The 22,049-nt window shown below is 41.9% G+C and overlaps 1 protein-coding gene across 1 annotated transcript in view; it reads right to left on the bottom strand.

Moving 5' to 3' along the window:
- Window positions 1–22,049, bottom strand: part of BANK1 (B cell scaffold protein with ankyrin repeats 1) — a 360,719-nt gene that overhangs the window by 307,607 nt on the left and 31,063 nt on the right. Inside the window, exon 2 of the mRNA XM_090031887.1 lies at window positions 9,781–10,179. Coding sequence (XP_089888013.1) covers window positions 9,781–10,179 — 399 coding nt within the window. The remainder of the gene's footprint in view (window positions 1–9,780; window positions 10,180–22,049) is intronic.

The following is a 22,049-nucleotide window of genomic DNA, read 5'->3' as shown; positions in this document are numbered from 1 at the left end:
GCTGATTTTCTGCCTGGAATACAAGGACCCTGCGTTGCTTCCTGCTCTACACTGCAGCAGCTTCCACTAAACAATCTTACTTTTCTTATGCCATTTTGCTGGGGAGTGGCTGCTTCTGGTCTCTCTCCTCCTGTTTCCCAGCCCTGGAATCTCTTTAGGTCTCTTCAAAATAAATGCACCGACAGAGACCAGCCTTCAGCAGCAGATAGGGTTACAACTTTAATTAGGAAAGAATGGTGAGGGTGAGTCAGCTGAAAACAAGACATACAGACATACATCTAGAAAAAAAATGTCTTCATTCTGCCTTTCAAACATGAGGTGTGTATTATATTTTGGGGTGTGTTGAAAGAAAATATGCTAAGTTCTTTTCATTTACTGGGATAGGCGGAAAAAAACAGAAGCCACCACCACAGGATATTGGCTGTGTGGTAAGACCTAAGCAAAAAATCTTACCTAGGTAGATTAAAAGAGTTTCCATGATTGCAAAAACCAGGTGAGTTAGTGTGTCTATGTCTGGTACACAGAAAGTCAAGTAGAAGCAGAGAGAAACAGAAGAACATAAGCCTGAGTAGAAGGAGCAAGAGAGTTTCTTGGCCATGGAAATTATTAGAGAGAGAAGCTTGAGGATAAACAAGTAAATGGCTCATTTCTTTGTTCATTTATACCATGTTAGGGGGGAACAGAATTCACAAGCGTCCATCTTGAAATCCTTGGATTTGAGCTGCAGAAGTGCCGAGCTCTCGCAGCAGCACAAAGTCAAGGTAGCTGTGCTTGATTATTTTAAATGTTGTGTAGTGCTATTTACAGAGGAAAGTCAAACTCTAGACGTCTCAAATGAACATAAAAATTAACAGAAACTTTTGACCCTAATATTGCTTTGCTTAAGCTGCCTATCTGTAAAATGGTGATAATTCTACTCTCTCACCACATGGGGGGTGAAGATAAATTAGCTAGTATTTGGTGGAAAAATCAGATATTCTTGTGATGAGCTCTATACAAAAGCCCATCAGGAAATTAATAATTCTGCCTGCAGAACAGGGCTTGAATACTGTGCAGTACATAAGACATGGGGAGATGCATGGAACAATGACTATGCAACAAAATATTGAATAGCTCCTTATTAAGTTATATTCATCCCAGGCACTGAATGAGGCCATGGTTCTGTGGAAAAAATAGTATGTGATCATGTAATTAAAGGCTATATCATAATACACATGCACAAAGGGGCCTAATTAAGGTCTCACAGGCAACCATAACTGGCATTTCCTGACTTTCAAGTCTCTGTATTGGTAACCTTATGTTTTGTATATAAAAATCACATTAAAGTCTAGCCAAATTCTGATTTCATTTGCACCAGAGTAATCTTAGAATGAACCTGCTAAAAACAAAAATTATCCCTATATATAAACTATTTTAATATTCTACATGTTCACTTCCTTTCATATTAACTTAAATATCTATCAGTTCTTCCATGCAATCAAACACAATGACATTTACTTTTCCTTATCTTCTTAAGATGATAAAATAAGGTTAATAGAAAATCTAGCACAAATGAATTGTAAATGACATTTATGTTATAGTCATAACAGTCTGCCAAAAAGTATATTAATGTATTTCAAAAAACTTTTTCTTTTGAGTTACACCTCATAATAACGGTTGGAAAAACTTTATGAAAATGCTTGATGCATAAAACAGACACATGTCAGGCATGCCTTTGATGGAGCGTTTGTAAAGCTGATGACCCACACAACCATTTTGTAGCCCTATATTAGATAACCTCCAAAAATGCCTGGTGTAATCATTACTTATTTATTAGAATTAAAAACAACCTCAGAATTGCAACTAAATGCTGACTGCTTTACATTGTTTTTCCAAATGTAAACAAGACACAAACTTGGAAGGTGTTCACGTATGCACTTTAAAGAAGATCATAATAAAACAATTCATTAAAAAAGGAGTGCCATAAAAACAAAGTAAATTAAAATGAAGAATGTTTAACTTTTTATTCTTTTAAGTTGTATCACCAGTAAGACTTTATACATTTGTTCTTAATTGAAAACAATCATTTTGAGATGTCAGTGGCCGGTTATAAGTAGTTTTTAATGCAATTTATGTCTGAAGCAAGAGAAAAAACACTGCATATACTAAGTAGGCTTCAACATCCATGGGCACAGGTCATTACAAGTGGTTAGATGGATCAAAACACAAATTGCCAAGAAATCTGATTATGTCATCATGAATAAGACTTCTCAGACTTTTGCAGGATTAAGAAAAAAGGAGCAGAGAAGTTAAGAATAATTAATAGTGGACCAACAATCCTCACTTATTGGCTATAGAGATTTTCAACTTCTATGGCTCCAGCTTAGGTTCTTGTTCTGGTTTCAAGTGGTCATATGTTCCATATAAAACAAATCAATTCTAGTAACTGAATTCCTATAGTGTGTATAGACTAAATGAGGGGCATGTGAGCACAACACTTTAAAGCAGGTTACATGCTTTTGCACTGCTTAAATGGTACTGATGTTTGCATATGTTGTCAGCATACTGAGCATTAATTCTAGCCGCTCTTGCACATTTGGCGGCATAATGCACCTTAAATGATTTTGGGGCGCAGCAAACTAAAACACCTTCAAGGAGTTTTAGTTTGCTTCCCTACAGCCGTGGAGCAAAGCACGGGGCTCCGTGCAGATCAGGGACTGTGCAGGCAGCCCAGCAGCAGCCTGAGCAGGCAGGCTCTAACAAAGAAGAAAAAAAAAAGTGGCAAGCCCGATCATTTTTTTTGTTCTGTCCCCCTGGAGTCTGCCTGCCTGCAAGAGCTGTGTGGGGACCCAGTGGGTGGGTGCTATTTGTGTGGGGGGGCCGCCGCTGCCATGGAGGGAAGCATCAGCCCCACCCTACTGCCCCTGGCAGCCCAGGGACCACTCTGCCCACTGACAGCTCCCCCTCCCTCTGCCAATGGAGAAGCAAGTAAGGCATGGATGTACATGACACAGGGGTTTACTTCACTTTTTAAAAACCCACTGCTTCTATGTAGGGCCCCTATTTCATCTACATGTACCCTTAATGAACAACAGTTCTTATCAAAAATCATGTGCTGTCATTACAATGGCACCATTGCAATTAATGAATAGAGAAACTGAAAAATTATTCATCTTATGAAACACTAAACCAGAAACTGGGTTGGAGTGTTGCTGTAGCTGTGGCGGTCCAGGAAACATCCAAGAGGCACAGATTTTTTGTGATATTTTTAACTGGACCAACTGCATAGTTGAGAGAGCTGCTGGACAAGCCTTTAGACATAAGTTCCCTTTTTCAAGTCAAACTGAAGGGCACAGCATGGAAAGTCTAGTCCAGCAGATCTCCCAACCATAGAGTTGATCCAATAAAACACATCACACAAAAAAAAAATAAAACCTTGCCAAACAGGAAAGAAAACAGACCCTCCAGAAACATTCTATGCCTAAGCAAAGGAATGTACCGTCTTGGTCTGAATTTAAAGTTCTCCATAACTGTTTTTACACATAATACATTCTCATTAGTAAGTTTAACTAAGTAAGAAAACGAAGAGTACAATTTTCATCCAATATCCATACCTAATTTGAAGTACTGTATTTATTTCACATTTAGACACCTTTATGGAAGTGTAAATTTATACATTGGAATTTGGGCATCATAACTTAGCTGTCCAATAGTAAAGAAGTTCAATTCCTTGATAATAGAAGAAAAGGGGCCATTTTTTCTTTTGGAACAGGCTTATAAGAGAAGTGAAGAGGACTCTCATATTTATTTGTGTAACTACAATCAGATAAAATAGTCACTGAAAAAAGTTTTGGATATGAAGACCCCTAACAAGCTGAAACATGAGAGCTAGTTAGCCACATTAGTCTGAAGACAGGGTAGATTTGTACCTTACAGACTAACTAAATCACAATGAAACCCCACAGGCCTATGAAAAAAATCTTATGAACTTACTTTACAAATACTGTCACAGAAAGACATCTATATCAGGTAAAGGATTCAAGATTTACCCTCCTTTCTTGCATGTGTAATGTGAGAGTACAAATCACCATGGGAGCAATTTTAGACATTTAAATATCTAAGTACCTGCAAATCACTTAATTAAACATCGAAATAGTCTAAATTGTACTTTACAAGTGATGGCAGGAATAAGACGACTGAAAAACAGGCCCACAAATTAACATAGACCAGACTACATTTGTGGGAGAAGACGTGTCTATCCTCATGGCTATCTACAATATCAGGTTGTCAGCCACACAAAAATGATGATAGGTAGAATAGAGAAAAAAGGAGGGAAAATAATTGAATTAAAAATGTACCCCTGACCTATAGACTTAGCAGTATTGAGAAAGGAAAAGCAAATAAAAGCCAAAATACTAAATTACTAAAGTCAATATGCACTATAATTAAACTCAGAGTTGTAGAGGGAAAAAGATTCTTCAGTCTTACTATGGAAAAATACAACTTCAGAAGACTTAACTTTGGTGTAGAGTTCTATTTTTTTTTAACAACAAACAAGCATCAGTATGATTCAGAAACTATTTGAAATATTTGAAACGCTTGAATTTAGCTGCTTCAGAGAACATCACTGTAAAACTGTTTTTACAAGAACTCTTGCTGTGGGAATCTCTTGACAACGGCAAAAATATTTGCATTCTCTCTTGTACTGAATGTGAATATAGTAAAATTTGCCACCACCCAGGAAACACATGTTACAAAGCATAATTTCCAAGTTTCAGTACTTCATTTTCTCCTCCTATTAATGCTCTCAACTACAGGCAACAAGCCTTCCTGACTTTCTCTGAATCATGCTTAATGGTATATTAGATGTTTTATTTAGTAAATTATCTAAACATTGTTTAATACCTTCATTTAAAATGTAGTTAATAGTATTAATTTCACTAATATAATCATTTATGTCACTATCATTGCGTGTGTGCAAACCATCTCATAACTGAAAGGAAATGCTAGCATGTAAAATATTCTCCACCACACAAGGCTGAAGTTGTCACAATCTGGTAGGCTAAAGGTTGATCAAGAACAATAAAAGATGTAAAATTTGATTTGTTGGTTCATTGTGTCCTCTACATTGCTCAAACAGAGCAAAGAGAACAGAGTCCAGCTGGAAATAGCAGAAAATTCATCTTGTATCAAGAAACTCCCTACTGGCATTAAGACAGCACATCTTGCTTTGGGGCCAGTCACCCACTTTATTGTAGGGATAGGTCAATAGCAAAGTTCTATTGCTAAGCTCTTGAGTATCTCTGACTGACCTCTTGTGCTGTGTGCGGCACCCACATCACTGGGTCCAGCCTCCTTATGCCTCATGCAGCACACACCAGACTAGATTCACATACAGTGCACCAGGTCAGTCCAAGACCCAAAGGCCGGATCATACAGCTCCACAGGTGCTTCCAGGCCATATCTTAGCTATCCTTGAGTTATAGCAAGTCCTCAATGTTCTCTGTAATGCCATGACCAGAAAAGCACTGAACTGTGCATCTAGAACAGTGGCTCTCAACTTTTTAAAACTCCAGGCACCCCTCAGAAAATGCCAGCTACTAGCTTTCACTAGTTTCATTATTACAGAAACATAACAGACCAACTCTTCCATTGCAAGGACCTCAGAAAGACCACAACAGGTAAGAATGTTTTTGAAACTATGATATCTCTTGGTTTATCTTGTGAATCATGTACGTGTTTGCACACCTACACAGTGTGTAGCAATCCTGGAGCTATGTCCCTGCTTAGAGTCTGATGTTCCTCACAGTCAGATCTGCCTTCTGCGCTCCCCAGCCTCCATAACACCCTCCCTTTTTCCCCCTGCCATGCCTTTGATATGAAATATTCTGATGACTTTTGGGAGACTTCCTCCAGAGGCCAGAATATCCTTTTTAGGGGCTTCCGCTCTTGGCACTGTCTCTCTGGACCTTGCTACCTTCAGCACCATCTCTCTAGGGCTTATGGGCCCTCCACATAGCCTTTTTTTGCTCTCCAGCCTGCTATCTTCATCTCTGAGCCTCTGGCCTCCAACCACAGTCTCTGGGCTTCTGGTACCTGCCTGTCTCCATCTCAGGACCTCTGGCAATCCACTTTCACTGCCTTGGGGCTTCTAATTGTGGCCTCCAGTGTCTCCCATAACCACACTCATGCCTCATGGACTTAATCAGCAGCATAAACAGAACGTGAATATTTAATTATTTATTAACCAAGCAGTCCCTTGCAGAATCTCTTTTAAACTAGATCTTCAGGGCTTTCTTCCCTTCAGATCATGTGAGCTCCTGCTCTCCAAGTTCTGCGCAGCTTCTTCTCCCCAGAGCATGCAGAATCCTATTCCAACCCAAGCAGGATCCAGACTGCAGCTCCTACTCCTGGGCGTGGATTATATGCATCTCTGCTCCTCCCCTTCTTGCTCATGTGACTTGGAGCTCTTTTAAGAGATAACAGTAGGTTCCTATTGTCCCAACTGGTTCAATTATCAGGCTACCCTGACTACCCTCTGCTGCAGTCCTGCTTCCCTCAATCAACTGCCTATGGCCATGCTCCAGCAGCCTGCTATTCACATTCTATAGGCTTCAGCTCTTTTAGCCCCACTGTTTGGTGCCACGCTCTCTAGCAAGCTTCAGGCAGTACCCCTCATGGCACTAAGGGGCCTGGCAGCCACTCCCCCTAGTGCTTTAGGCCTGGCAGTGGCCCCTCTGCATTCCAAAGCCTAGTCTATATTCACAAGGGGGCTCTCTCAAAGATACTGTGACCCTCTGGCTTTCCTCTTCTCAGTAATGGGGAGGGGCCCTGTTACACAGTGCCATTATTGTGCAGCACTCTGAAATACCCTTAAAAAGATCTACAGATGCTATGGCTTAGCATACTATGGACCCCTGACTGAGAATCACGGATCTAGAATAACTACCGTGCTGGGTGCTCAGACCATGCAAAAAACAAAAACTCAGCTCCAGTGGAGAACTGATGCTATGGCACCAGTTAGCTATTCTAAATTAAACAGGTCATGGAAAAGGGGAGTTTTAAGGAAAAATGTGAGAACTCCATAAACTTTGAAGAGGCATGAGTTGAGGGGATACAAGGTACTACAAATGTGAAAAGTGAGCAAATGAGCAGTAATGAATAACGTTCATGAGCAAAGAGAAATAATAGGATTGAAAAATACAGTGCTGTGTTCTGCTTTTGACCTTATCTCAAGAAGAAGAGAGAAAGAGAGGATCAGAGACAGGCAAAAAAGCAATTAATAAGGCATGGGAAGACTGAAAATGTTTGAAGTGTTTAATTTAGAAAAAAATGAGGGGGAGGGAGCAGGATGGAGGACAGCAGGAGAAAAGAGAAGTCAAACAGACTTCTTGGTCCTTTCATTCAGAAACAAATTTTAAAATTATAAATTAAATAAATAGTTTCTACAATGCCTACATAAACAGGGAAAATCCCTGTGAAATCATGATATTCAGCAAAGTGTTTGGCAAGATTCTAAAAAAGATTAACTTGTAGATGCATTTTGCAGACATGCTCAATTACGTAAGTAAGAAATGTTGTAAGTGTTGCATGTCCTTTGCTTCAGGGTAGAACAGCCGCCTTCACTTGCCCATACACACACAATGAAACCTGCATTGTGACCATGAGATCCCACAAATAAAGTGCTAACCACAGCAGTCTGCACTTTTATCTGAAATCATTGACACTGGCCACTGTCAAAAGTAAAATATTTTGGCCTTCCTTAACACTTATAATAGTATTCTGCAAGCACAGTCAGTAAACAAGTGCTTTATGAAAGCATAGACCAAAATGAAGAAATACTTTTCTTCTAAGAAACTAGACTTGGTTTTCAGGAATTGTGGTTTTCATATCAGTCTTCACTGGAATGAAACAACCTCTCCTGGGACAACCTCTGCTCGTAGCTTTACTGGTGCCATCCCACTCCTTCAACAAATCAGTGGCAAGCTGTAGCAGCACACTGTCCAGCCACCCCCACTCTCCCACCCCCAGTTCTTTCGGGTAGCCAAATTGGGTAGTCACATTTCAAAACACAGAAAGTGACAGGACACATAGGGCATGTCCAGATGAGTGGGAACATGTGTTTCCCCAGGGACAAGTAGCAGCGGCACACTACTTGTCACATGCTTGTGTCACATGCTCTTTGGCTTACAGCAGATTACACCAGGTGGGGTAGGGGAGGCTGGAACCATCAACTGTGCTAGGTCCCACCTTACCTGGGGTCCTGGAGGTCTCCAGGAGCTGCAGCCGCAGTGGTCCTGCAGCAGGAAGCCTGGCTGGCAGCTGGAGTGTGGCTCCAGTCAGCTGGGCTCCAGTTTTGGGTGGCATGCACTGGCACCATGTACACCACCTCACATTTTTTTGGCATGGGTTTTTTTTTTTGACCACGGGAGATCCCAGGGTCAACCCCTCCCCCTCCCCCATGCTGCAAAATAGCAGTGCAGGGGGACGCCTGCATGTGTAATATGTGCCACCGCAGATGAGTTTACAGCACCAAATACTGCACGTCCACATTTGTCTGGACATGCCTGTAGAGGTAACAGACAGGTTTAGGGAAAGGCAATAGTTCCCATATGGAGAAGTATTAAATCAGCAGAAAATGCTGAGCGGCAAGAAGACAATCCTGCCTGTTCATCTGAGCCCTTTTTGTTGCACAAGTATAGTTTCTGAGTAAAACCTTGAGAACACTGGACATTTTCAATTAACCTGTATATGTAAACACACACAATTACATCAGACAGTAAGGAACGTTCTTGCAGTAAGACTTGCAAGTCCTTCTATTTTGAGACAGAATAACACTCCCCCCCACACAGTGAAACCACTGTGACCATATAATCCAACAAGTGCTAACTTCAGCCCTATTTGCACCCTCATCAGAAGTCACTGCTACTAGCCATTGGCAGCAGCAAAGATTTTGGTCCTCTTTATTATACTAGTACTTTTCAAGCAAATTCAGTAAACAGAAGTTTTGTGAAAGCATAAACCAAAACGAAGAAATACCTATTTCACTTATTCGGTATGCAGGTAGCATTGTGCAGCATAAGTGTCCTGCAGCAGTAACAGTACCATATTTACTCAAACATAAGATGACCCTGATTATATGACAACCCCTCCCACCCTCCACCAATAATTAGATTGTACATATGGAACACTTATCAATTTAATTTTCCACGTAGAGAATTTAATTATTGGAGGTTTGTCTTGAATTTATCCTCTTCCCACTGCTTCAGTAGGGAAGATAAATCTGGGGGGAAACAGATAACCCCCTTACCCTCTATAATTTAGTGGTTCTCAGCCCAGGATACTGAAAGAACCTGCTATGGATACCCACCCCTCCTTGTCTCAGCCCCCAGCACTCCCAACATGCTGCATGTGCACCCCAGCACCTTGTTCTTGCAGGCTGGGCATCCTGGACTCTATGCCTTACAGCCCAAGATATCAATATTAACAGCATGTTAATTAATACGAGATTATAATGCTTATATTACAGTATTCATCAGTTATTTATATTATCTTTTTAATGGGCGCCATTCAATTTTGAAAAGTTTTGGAGGGGTGCCTTAAGTCTAAAAAGGTTGAGAACAACTGCTATCACCAGGCTTAAATGACAAAGTATCGTGAGCAAGATGAAGATCCTGGGCCGAAATGAAGATCTGTTATTCCAAAGTATTTTAATTATTATCTTTTTCAATTAGCATTAACACTATTAGACAATTTTTATTAAAATAATCATAATAGAAGAGATTTTGTTTCTTAAATTACCTTGTTGAATAATATTGGTCATAATGGAGAGGTATTCCTCAGGATCTTGATCAGTAGAGATCTCCCAGGTACTTTTGTCTAAGGTCAGTATTTCATAGAGAATGTCTGAATTGTGCACCCCACAAAGCAGAATCACAACCTTATCTGGTGGTTCAAGAACTTGGTCTAGGAAATCCCTTCTTGTCTGATTGAGACATTTTAGAAGTCCATTGGATAATATCAGCAGTTTGCATTTATAACAGGATAAACAGCACAATTCGATATGTTTCAGAGATGAAACTTCTAAATTGTAAAGTAAGATTCCTTCTTCCTTTACTATGTGTTTGAAAAGATATTTTAAATACAGAGCCCATTCTTCTGCCTCTTCTTCATAAATCACGAGAATGTCCTTTGCATTTTCTGTAGGAAAGAAAATATTTTTTAGCATTATTCTTCAATATCAGCACCAGGTACGTCAGACATACTAACATGCTAGATGTAAGAATCATGCCCTCCTTTTCATTATAATTGGAGGGTTTTTCAGGAGAAAAGCCAAATAGTTATCCCTGGACAACAATATTTTCTGTTCCTTAGGTACAACAATACTGTTAACAAGGGTGCTTATCTGGAGGTCATTTCATAAAAGGTATCAAACACCTCACTAGACAGTCCCTTCTTATGGTCTCTAATAACATATGATAAAAGCAACAGCTATCAGAATGACTGCAAATGACATTACAGAATAAATGTCAATACATTCACATATTTTACCCACTAGTGTATTTTTGGTTAAGAAGAATAAGATTTTTGATGGATTGGAAAGCTTGCCATTCCACATTTGTATTTCTTTAAAAATAATAAAATATTATTATGAAGCTAATAGTTCAATATCTTTGGAGTTTTGCTACAGTTTAAGAAGCAAAATGTAATCCTAAATCACACAGAAAAAGACATTGCCATACTTCTGCTGGGATTATTACAAATGGCAGAATGCTGTAACAACACTGATATATCAATCAATAAGAACTAGTATAACTAGGGGTAGGCGAGTAGGACACCAGCACCAGGCACTGATTTTCAGGGAAGATGCCATGGAGCCTGGCACCGCCTCTCCTTGTCCTGCACAATGAGATTGGACCCCAGGGACCTGGTGTTGCCCCCTCCTGCCCCTCCAGACTGGGGATAGGTCCTGGGACCTGGCCACCCTGTCAGACCCTGTCCACTAGGATCAGGTACCCATCCAGCACACAGGGCACAGGACTCCTCATGGGTCTGGAAATTTGGCATCAGGGGAACACTGCCACTGCTCCCTTTCTGCCAAATTTCTGGACCTTGCAAGCTGGATGACAAGCTACCATGGGCTAGATTTGGCCTACAGACCAAAAGTTGAGCACTCCTACTGCAGACTGTTATAAAGACTGCCCTAAGAGTAAGTGTCACAAAGGTCATCACAGCTAGGTTCAAGAAACATCAAGAGGTTGCACACTTTTAGCTTTGTAACACATGATTGTATATGAGGGATTACATTCCGCTCTTCACAGGAATGGTGTAAATCTGAAGTAACAACACTGACTTTAATGACTTTTGCTCTTCCTTTGCACCATTTTTGAGAGATCAAACTGTGCTTCAATCAATTCATTATATTCATTTAAAGATTTCAGTCTTGGATTTCTCTTAACAAATTTATGCAAACTTTGTTTCTGAATTGTAAAACAAACAAACCATAGAAATTCTGCATTCTTTATACTTATATGATAGATCCTGCATAACAGGACACACCAGTAATACATAATAGTAACTAAGTATAGAACCCAGAAGCCATAAATGAAACACTCTCTATCATATCCATACAGTGAAAAAATGAAATTAAGCATTGTGTATGTTCTTTCCAATCCATTATGTGATAAAGATTATTTAGAGTTCATTGGATAAAAAATTCCAATGTTTATCTTACTGACCAGTTACTATTGTAACAGCACCTCACAATCATAAAGAGAAGGTTAGATAAAGAGATTGTATACTATGGCTGCGTGAAACGGCTGTATTTTGATGCAGTTTCAGGTATTATATACACTGCTTCAGAAGACAGTGATTCATTTCGGTGTTTTGGATCACTGTCCTGTTCATTTTGGCTGAATGTTCCAGAGCTTAATCTCCTTTGAGTCTGTTTCAAACAGGCTGCAAAGGAAGTTTTGCACAGCCGTACTGCCCAGCTGGGCAGGGCTTGGGGCTGCAGGGCCCCAGCGGGGAGCAGGATGGGTCTGGGGGTGGCTGGTCCAGGGGAGGGCCACTGACCTCCACACAGGCAAGGAGACCCCCATGTGGATCTCTGATCCCTGTCATGCTGGGTTGCAGGGGAGGGAAGCAGCACAGAGCAGCACCTGCTGGTCTCTGCTGGGTGACTCAGCTCCACAGGGAGCAGAAATCCTTGCTCGGGATCTCCTCACCACCGCTGCCTGCTCCACACTGCCCCACCGATGTGGGGCTGCACAGGGCAGGCAGTGGCAACAAGGAGACCCTGGCATGGATATCTGCTCTCTGTGGAGCCAGGTCATGCAGCAGGGATTCCCCAGCTCCCGGTTCAATTCCCCAGCTCTTCCCAGGGGGCGCAGGCCCCCTGATCTGAGCGCTGGCTTTCAGCCGGCTGCCGCTGCAGGCTGGGGCTAGTGGCAGCACCTCAGTCTCCATAGCGCTTAATGCAGGCTCCACCGAGTGACTTCCACTGACTACAGCCTGCAGCGGCAGCCTGCTGAAACCCTGTATGCGGATCAAGAGCCTGTTCCCCCTGGGAAGAGCTGGGGAAATGATGAGGGCTGAGGGAAGCAATCAGGGAGCTGAGGAACTGAATCAGGAACTACATGTCAATATCAAAGCAGTCCTTCCCCTACTCTTTCCCCTCCCTCTTCTTAGTTTTTGTTTCCCTGTAAGCCCACTCTGAAACACCTCTCTGCAGTGTGCAACTGATAAGCGGTTTTTGGAAATTAAGCCACCTGGAAATTCACATCTTCCTTTAAAACATGTTCTGCTATTAGGAAGCATATAGTTCTGCACTATACAGCCACTACAGAATTCTAAGTTGAACAACACTGGACTGCTACTCTCTCCCACTATAAACCAAAGGATTTAAATTTGCCAGAATATATGTGAAAAAGTTCCTATTTTTACCATAGTAAAAAAATTAAATCAACTTGATGTAAGATGGCTGCCTTCACCAATATTTTAAAATACAACTGTACAAAGTTTTCTTGCTGTTGTCAACTCTGTATTCATTTTATTTTTATAACATTGCGGTAAGCAAAATGGCTGCAGTTTTCTAATATCATATTTACTCAAACCCAAGAGCCTTGTTACATATCAATTTTAGGCAGTCCTTGAGCTCTTAACCCCTGGATTGTCATTAACACCTGAAATTAATGTTAAGCTCACTTTAGGTGGCTTGAAGTTATGCCACTCCAAAGTAGGTTTTTCTCTGATCTGTGTTACCCAACTCATGTTCTATTAATGTGCAGCCACACTCCACAGATGAGCCACACAGGTTGCAGTTCTCCAGCATCCCAGGATGCAATTTCTCTTCCCTCACCCTCCTGTTTTGTGTGGACAACATTTCCACCCCCTGAACTCTACTGCCCACAGAGCACTTCTGACACCAAGCCAACTCTCCCTCCTGCTCCCAGGGGTCTAACCTTCCCACTCCCACCCCCAACTCCCGGGGTGCACCCACCATGCAAACAGCTTACAGAGTACATGCCAGCTAGCCAGCAAACAGGGTATGGATGGGTCCAGGAGTAGGGTCTAGGGAGTGGGAAAGAACAAGGTAGGGGGATCCGGTCCCTATAAACTGAGGCTTCCTTCCTGGGCCAGGGACAGTAGCTCCCTCAAAAGCACCTCCACTCACTGCTCCCACCTCCCAGCCACCCCAGGAAGAAAGACCAGCATTCCCCCAAACCTCAATCCCAATCCTAATTTATTAAAACACGAGAACATCTTTAAATGTACTTCCTCTTTCTTTTAAAATACTTTTTTTTTTAGTTTTATTTTATCTTTCAGTGGCTGACTTCCTTCATTTCACCACTCTTCCTGCACCCACATTTCTTTTCTACCTCCCATTTCATTACCCACCCCCATCCTGTTAACTCATAGTGGCAACTCACAGCTGTAGCTCCTAGTCAGGCCCATGCTTGCCAGCTCTGTATTGGCAAGTCACAGCTGTTCCGGGAGGGGACAGTCAGAGGTTTTTAGCTTTAAGGTATGACTGCTTCAAACTTGAACTAGCACTAACACTGATAACATTTGAGCAGCTCAACATGCAACATGTAACAAAGCCCCAAGACATGGTTTCCTTCCTCAATCAGCACAGGAATAAAAAAGCCACTTCTTAGATTTGCGTGCCAACCCAGGGCAGGTGGTGGCTCTGCTCCAGCTTTGGCCCTGGACTTAAGACTGAAGCTGAAGCTGAGCCACTACCTGCTCCAGGCCAGAATGGCCCTAACCCCTTGCCCCTGGTTCCTGTGCTTGCCCTTCCACATCCTGCCTCCCTCATCCCCTGTTCCTGTCCCTCAAGCTAACTCCTCCCCTCCTTACCATTTGCTCTGGCTCTGGTCTTTCCAGTTCCTCATCCCGATGCAAATTTCTCCACCACAGTAGCAGAAGGGACCAATTTAAGAAAACCTCCCACTAATTAGACAACCTTCCACCAATTTTCCATTATAGAATCTACCTGTTGCTGCAACAGCATCTTAACTTTGAAGTCATCTTGGATTCATGTAAACATGGTAGCATGCTATCATTTACAGAGCATTGTCTCAATTTTTAAAAATTGGACAAAGGAAATATGGAGAAAATGTGTCAGAAGGCAGTTTCCTTCAAGTTCCAAAAGACAAACTGAAACCAATTCATAGATTTTTAAGTTCAGTGGTATCCATTATGATCAGTTACTCCAACAGCTCCTGAATTAAACACTACACAGTAATTTCTGTATTAAGCCAGTAACTTCTGTATCAGCCACATTATTTCTTTTAGGAAGCCAGCCACTCTTGATCTGAAAACTTCAAGTGACAGAAATTACATAAATTATTCCATTGGTTATTTATTTTCATCATTAAGAACCTACCCCTTTACTTTTTTCCCCCTCAATTTGTTAAGCTCTAGCTAGGAGATCTTATTCTGCCATTTTTCTGCATGTTTAAGGAGCCTTTTATAGTCAGAAATCTCTACCCCATCTTGCTGTTTGTAGACTCCTCTTATTTTAAAGGATGCTCAGGAAAAGCGCAGGCTCAGGGGGGACCTGTGGCTTCCTATAAGTATATAAGGGATGTACATCAGGATCTGCGGGAACACCTGTTCACCAGAGCGCCCCAAGGGACAACAAGGTCAAACAGTCACAAACTCCTCCAAGACTATCTCATAGGGATAACAAGACCTGGTGGGACTCCACCTATGACTGGCCCACAGGTATAGACGGCTATACCATGTACAGGAGAGATCAAGTAGATAAAAGGGGTGGGGGTGTAGCTCTCTATGTCAATCCCTGCAAATTGACATTGGCACCCAGGGAGAATGACTGGAGTCCCTCTGGGTTAAAATATGTGGGGAACATGGCGCAGGGGACACCATGGTAGGAGTCTACTACAGACCTCCTAACCAGAAACAATAGGTGGACCAGGAATTTGCCAGGGACCTGGCTGAGGCTGCACACTCTTGGTGTATGATTGTCATGGGAGACGAACTACCCGGACACGTCATGGGAAGAGCACTCGGCCAAATCCGATCAGTCGCAAAGCTTCCTCATGCGCGTGGATGAGCTCTACCTAACTCAAGAAGTCTATGGCTGGCAAGAGGTAAAGCATTACTGGACCCGGTACTGGCCAAGGGGGATGATGAAGTCAGTGACCTAAGAATCGATGGAAAGCTGGGTGATAGCGACCATGAGCTGATCACCTTCACTATCCATCGCAAAGCTGGCAAGTCAGTCAGCAATGCTGAAGTCTTCAACTTCAGGAAAGCTGACCTTGACAAGCTCAGGAAGCTCGTTGTCGAGGTCCTAAAGGACCATGACTCAACAGGAAGAGGAGTCTATGAGGAGTGTTTGCTCCTCAAGGGAGCGATTCTGACAGCACAAGGGCTGCCCATCCCAACTCAGAGGAAAGGTAGCAAAAGGACACAGCAATGCCCTTGGCTTAGCAGGGAACCTGAGGACCTCTTCCTAAAAAGAGAGACTTATAAAGGATAGAAGGCTGGAATCACCACCAAGGAGGAGTATTCAGCACTGGTCCATGCCTGCAGGGAGCAGACCAGGAAAGCCAAGGCTGCAAACAAACTCCATCTGGCTCCATATATCAAGGATAACAAAAAGTCTTTTTTTTAGATATGTAGGCAGTCAGAACAACGCACGGGTAACATTGGACGCCTGCTGAACCAAATGGGACAGCTGATAACTGACACCCAGGAAAAAGCCAACCTTCTTAATGGGTACTTCGCATCAGTCTTTCATCAGCCCAAAGGGACCCAAGCCCTGCCTAGCATGACATGGGACAGCCAGGGTGGGGGCATATTTATAACCAGCATCAGACCTTGTAAAGGAACACCTTGAGAGGCTGGACACCTTCAAGTCAGCTGGCCCTGACAGATTACACCCTAGAGTACTCAAGGAGCTGGCAGGTGTCATAGCCCAACCGCTAGCAAAAATATTCAAAAACTTGTGTGGCTCAGTTGAAGTACCTGAAGACTGAAAGAAGGCCAATGTGGTACCCATCTTCAAGAAAGAACAGAAAGTAGAATCCAGGAATTACAGGTGAATCAGCTTGACCTCAATCCCCAATAAGATTCTGCAGAAAATGATCAAAGACCCTTCTTGATAAGCTGGCTAAGAGCAACATCCTGAGGGACAGCCAGCTTGGGTTTGTCACAGGTAGGGCTTGCCTGACCAATCTCATCTCTTTCTATGATCAGGTGACATATCACCTGGACAAGGGAAAAGAGATTGACATCATATATCTGGACTTTTAAAAAAAGCCTTCAATCTGGAGTCCCATGATTGCCTCATAAAAAAATTGGCCAACTGTGGCTTTGGCTACACCACAGTCTGATGGCTGGGAAATTGGCTCTGAGTTTGGACCCAGAGAGTAGATGAAAACGAATCATTATGGCACTCTGTGACCAGTGGTGTCCCCCAAGGGTCTGTCCTTTGACTGGTTCTCTTTAACATCTTTATCTACGATGTGGACATTGGTGTCAGAAGCACACTCGCCAAGTTCACCACTGACACTAAACTTTAGGGCACAGTGTCCACACCTGAGGACAGGCTAGTGATCCAGGCTGACTTGGATAAGCTTAGTAAATGGGTTGATACAAACCTGATGATGTTCAGTACTGATAAATGCAAGATACTCCACCTTGGGGAAGAAAATGTTTATAGGCTCGGCAGTGCTACACTTGCTAGCACCACAGCTGAAAGAGACTTGGGGGTTATGACTGACTACAAGATGAACATGAACCACCAATGTGATGTCACAGCAAACAAAACTCTGGCTAGCATCTATAGATGCTTCTCAAGTAAATCTGAGGATATCATCCTCCCACTGTAGTCAGCCTTGGTAAGGCCACAGCTGGAGTACTGCCTCCAATTCTAGGCTCCACAATTCAAGAAGGATGTTGAGAAGCTTGAGAGAATCCAGAGGAGAGCTACGTGCATGATCAGAGGACAAGAGAATAGGCCTTATGAAGAGAGGCTGAGAGCCACTGGACTCTTCAGCCTGGAGAAGCGCAGGCTCAGGGGGGACCTGGTGCCTGCCTAAGTACATAAGGGATGTGCATCAAGATCTGGGGGAAGGTCTGTTCACCAGAGCACCACAACAGATAACAAGGACTAATGGCCATAAACTCCTCTAAGACTGTTTTAGGCTGGACATAAGGAAAAACTTCTTTACTGTCTAAGCCCCCAAGGCCTGGAATAGACTCCCTCCAGAAGCAGTACAGGCACTGACTCCAGACTCATTCAAGAAATGTTTGGATGCTTATCTTACTGGGATCCTTTGACCCTAGCTGACTTCCTGCCCCTGGGGCAGGGGACTGGACACAATGATCTTCCAAGGTCTCTTCCAGCCCTAATGTCTACGAAATCTATGAAAAAATACAGCTTGAGCTTCTTAGGTCTCCCACAGTGAAGTATGATTGCCAGAACTCAACTAAATCTCGTAACTCCTCTCACCCCTTCCAGGTTTTCAACATAAGGTTCTGATAGTCACAAAAAGTACTGTATTTACTCAAATCCAAGCCAAGGTTTTCTTTCCCTCCATTCAACATGGGTTAAAAAAAGCCCTCATCTCAGAATCAAAGGGGTGGGAGGTTGCTGTGGTTCTGACTCCAGCCCCAGCCCAGAAGCAGCCACCTGCTCACCCCCCTTGCCACTAGCCCCTCCACCTGTTTTCCTCCTTGCCACCACCTCCCCACTGTCATTACTTCCCCTCAGTTCCCACCACTTACTCTCCTCAGTTCCAGCCCTGCACTGGCCTGGAGCATGGAACACATGGTTGCTTCAGCCCCCACCCACCCAAGTAGCAGTGGCTCTGGCCCTGGGGTCAAGGTATAGTCTGCATCTCATAAACTAAAATTTAATACAACAGAAATATTTCATGTGTCTTCCCTCCCTGATATGTTTTTAGGAGAGATTCACATTGAACTAGTACTTCTTTCTGCAGTTTGGTGAAAAGTTTATTATTTTGAATAAGAAGATTAGTGCTATTAAATTACCTGTATCCAGCTTTCATTTAGAGGTGGGAGACTGAATGGGTTTGCTTTGATATATACATTTTGCTTTTTTTATATTTGTACCATTCATCTGTTGCTTCCTAATATATTCTTCTCATTCCTGATTAGTATTTTGTTAAGAATAAATATGAGAGCTACATTGGTTTCTAACATCTAACAATGTTGGCAGGAACCACAATTAAAAACAAACTGGGTATGTGTCTACATGGGACACTCTACTGCATATTAGACTAATCTAATGCACAATAAAGTGTCACTGTCTACATGTGCACAGCAATTACTGTGCATTAGATTAGTTTAATGCACCATTTGCTAGTACCGATATATACAAGTACATACTAGAAAAAAGGCACATTAGCTAATATGCAAAAGCACATGTGTAGATAGCAGACCGGGAGCAAATTGCTCCCAGTCATCCCAGGCAGCAGGGGCCAGGGGAGGTGTCCCATCTCCCAGGCAGCTGCCTCACAGCCCCGCACCCCATCTGTATGGGCTGGGAAACACTTCCATCTCCTGGACAGCTGCTAGAAATCTTTCCCAGCCCCTGCACTATGCAGATTGGGGCATGCATCTGAGAGGCAGCTGCCCAGGAGACAGGACAGGTCCCCACCCCTTCCCTGTGTAGGCTGGGCCACAGGGCTGGGAGGCAGCTGCCTCGGAGGTGCAACAGCTCCCCCTGCCTGCCTGCCCTTGATGACACATACCAGCTTGAAGCTGGCACCCAGGGGAGCCTAGAGCTCCCCCTGGCTATTGTAGGAGGGCAGAACAGGGCAGAAGCAGCCCTGCACTAAACAATTCATTTCAATCAGAAGAAAATTTGCTCCCAATGGGCGTAGGTATAGATGCATTCCTGGTCAAAGCTTAACAGTTCAGTAACATTCAGGCACATTAATTGCACATGTAGACGCACCCACAAGTGATCAAATGGATAGCCAACTTCTACTTAGAGTCACTCAGATGTATCCAGAATAGTTTCATTAAAGTTGATGGAATTGTCTGTATAACTGTGAACAATTTTTTGACTATATGCAAAGGATCCTACAGAAAACTGGTAAGGTAAAATAGCTTTTCTAACTATAGTGAGATTTAGCATCCACTTAGCACAAAAGGAGACCGTCTCATAAATCACATGGTGAAATCTGGCTCCAGTGACGTTAATGGGAGTTTTGTCATTTACTTAAGCAAATCCAGAATTTCATCTATAACACTAATCTGATACAATACATTTGTAGTTTCTTTTTACTCAGGTTGATTCCAAGCCTATTTCTCAGTTATGAGAGGTTCTAATCTCTTCACCAGTTTCAGAAGCCATCCAGGCACAAGATCAAGTAAACATTATGAGGACTGCTAACTACAACCCATGCAGTGGAAACAATAGACTCATTCTCTTAGGGAATGTTCTTCCTTTAAAAAAAAATCCTCGTTAATATATATAGATGGAGTCCTTCCAGCAGACTTACTTGAAAATTGTACTATACCCAAATCTCTGCCTCCACCTTCAAACTCAAAATAAAATCACAGAAAAACAACAGCTAAAGTCTAGCTGTAATGCATCGTAACCCAAAATTGATTATTCTGTAACTGATATTTCACTTTCCAACTAGTTTTTCCTTTCCCTGTTTTTATCTCTTCTTTTAAGTTATTACACACTGTGTATAATGTAAGTTGAGAAGAATTTTGTTCCCATGAAAGCTAATGTAACAGAAGCTATCATATCCTGTCAAAATTAAGCTATGCTTCAAATCTTTCTATTTGAAAGCTGAGTTAAAGCTAGAAATAAAATGTATTATTAGTCCTAAAATGAGAAGCAATAGGAGAATTTATGCAGGCATACAGAACAGGAAAAGAATTTTCTGACAAGCCAAACTATTCTGTAGTTTACTGATGTGTGACCATTCATAAAAGCATAATATAGCAGTACCACAAAATGTGCCATCTAAACCATTGTTCAAAAAGAAATGTTGATCTTGTGTGTTTCAGGAACAAAATGAGTCTTCTTTCTTTCTTCTTTTTTATATAGTATTAGTGGAGGGGAAATCAGGAACACACAGGGGACAAAATCATTTTTTTAATGCAAGAATTAGAAGGTTTTATGCAGAAAAATAAAGTAAGAGTAGGAAATTATCCAAAATCTAAAGATAAAATTACTTTTAGAGAAGTGTGTGGAATATTAAACATATTTACAGTGCAGGAGAAAGTTATCTAAAAGGTTTTGGTGGCTTTAGCTACCTTTAAACATGTAGTTTAGATAATCAGTTTCTCTATGAATCTGATGTATAAAAAGCTTCTGCTTTTTTTCTTTTCAAATTAAGCAAGAACTACTCAGGTAAACTAAACCTTCATATTATCAAATGGTGGAAGCATGAAAGCTTGGCCTTTGCATAGGTTTTGGTATATGATTTGCAGTATAAATTGTTATGTAAGAAGATAGTAAAACAGGTTTAGCTCCACTCCCCAACTGAAAGAGATTTTCTGACAACTTATAAAAGTACATAGTTTTCTTTGGAACTGGGTTTTAATATGGCTCTTTCTGAAAAAAGGACTAACCCAGTTTCTTTACTCAGTGTAGACAGGATCTAACTAGGCTAGGCTATAAAATGGTTTGAGGCAGTTCTGATGTCCCAGGAATAAAATTAGGGTTTAGACTGCTCTGGGTCACCTACTACCCCACCACCATAGTACTGTACTCATATCCAAATACTTCTCCCTCCCAGATGCTTTTCATATAATCTCTCACCAGGCAGGTACATGAGTCCTGCTGAAAAAAGGACAAATAACTGTAAAGTGCACTGTAGAAATCAGCAATCAAATAATCTCTGAAATTTCATACTGAAAACAAAAGGAGGCTATTTACTTCCACATTAATTAGAGTCCCTGGAATAATTAACTTCCCCCTCAATCAGAAGTGGATTGATTTTTGCAGTCAAAGTAACTGTCACACATCCAGTAAACATATCTCAATATGCATCTCTAGCTCTCAGCTGCTGGACCTCCATGAGGTAAATCCCTTGAAGCAAGCCAAAATGGATTCAGTGTGGGAGAGACAGCAGAAAGCACTTTAGAGTTACTCTTGGATAATGCAAAATGTTTTCAAGTAAGTCAGGTTGCTTCTCAGAGATCTGCCACTAATGGTAATGAAAATTATAAGTGGCTGCTTGTAAATTTGCACATGAGATCATGAAGTACTTAAGATGCTGCAGCAGAGTGGCACACCTGTTTCAGTTAAAGCCATTATCTAAGAGGTGGGGATTCTCACCATTACCATAAGAGCTAGCTCAGTGCTCTGTATTTGTATTCCCAGATTCCCATTGATCATTTTCAATGTGATTTTCTACACGTTCTTTGCCTTGCATTTTCATTGCTAATTGCTAAGTTAATTTGTAAGTAAATTCTTTTACTGTACAAATTAGCATTAACCTCTTAACCATTCGATTTAGTGAGATCTTGAGTGGGCAAGTTCAATTAACTAGGTTAATTTTTCAGTGAATGGGACTATAGGTGATCAGGCAAGCATTCTCTACATT

Source organism: Crocodylus siamensis, chromosome 2 (assembly GCF_052110815.1).
Source record: "Crocodylus siamensis isolate JL-2025a chromosome 2, ASM5211081v1, whole genome shotgun sequence".
NCBI lineage: Eukaryota > Metazoa > Chordata > Crocodylia > Crocodylidae > Crocodylus > Crocodylus siamensis.
This window is presented reverse-complemented; position numbering and strand designations above follow the sequence as displayed.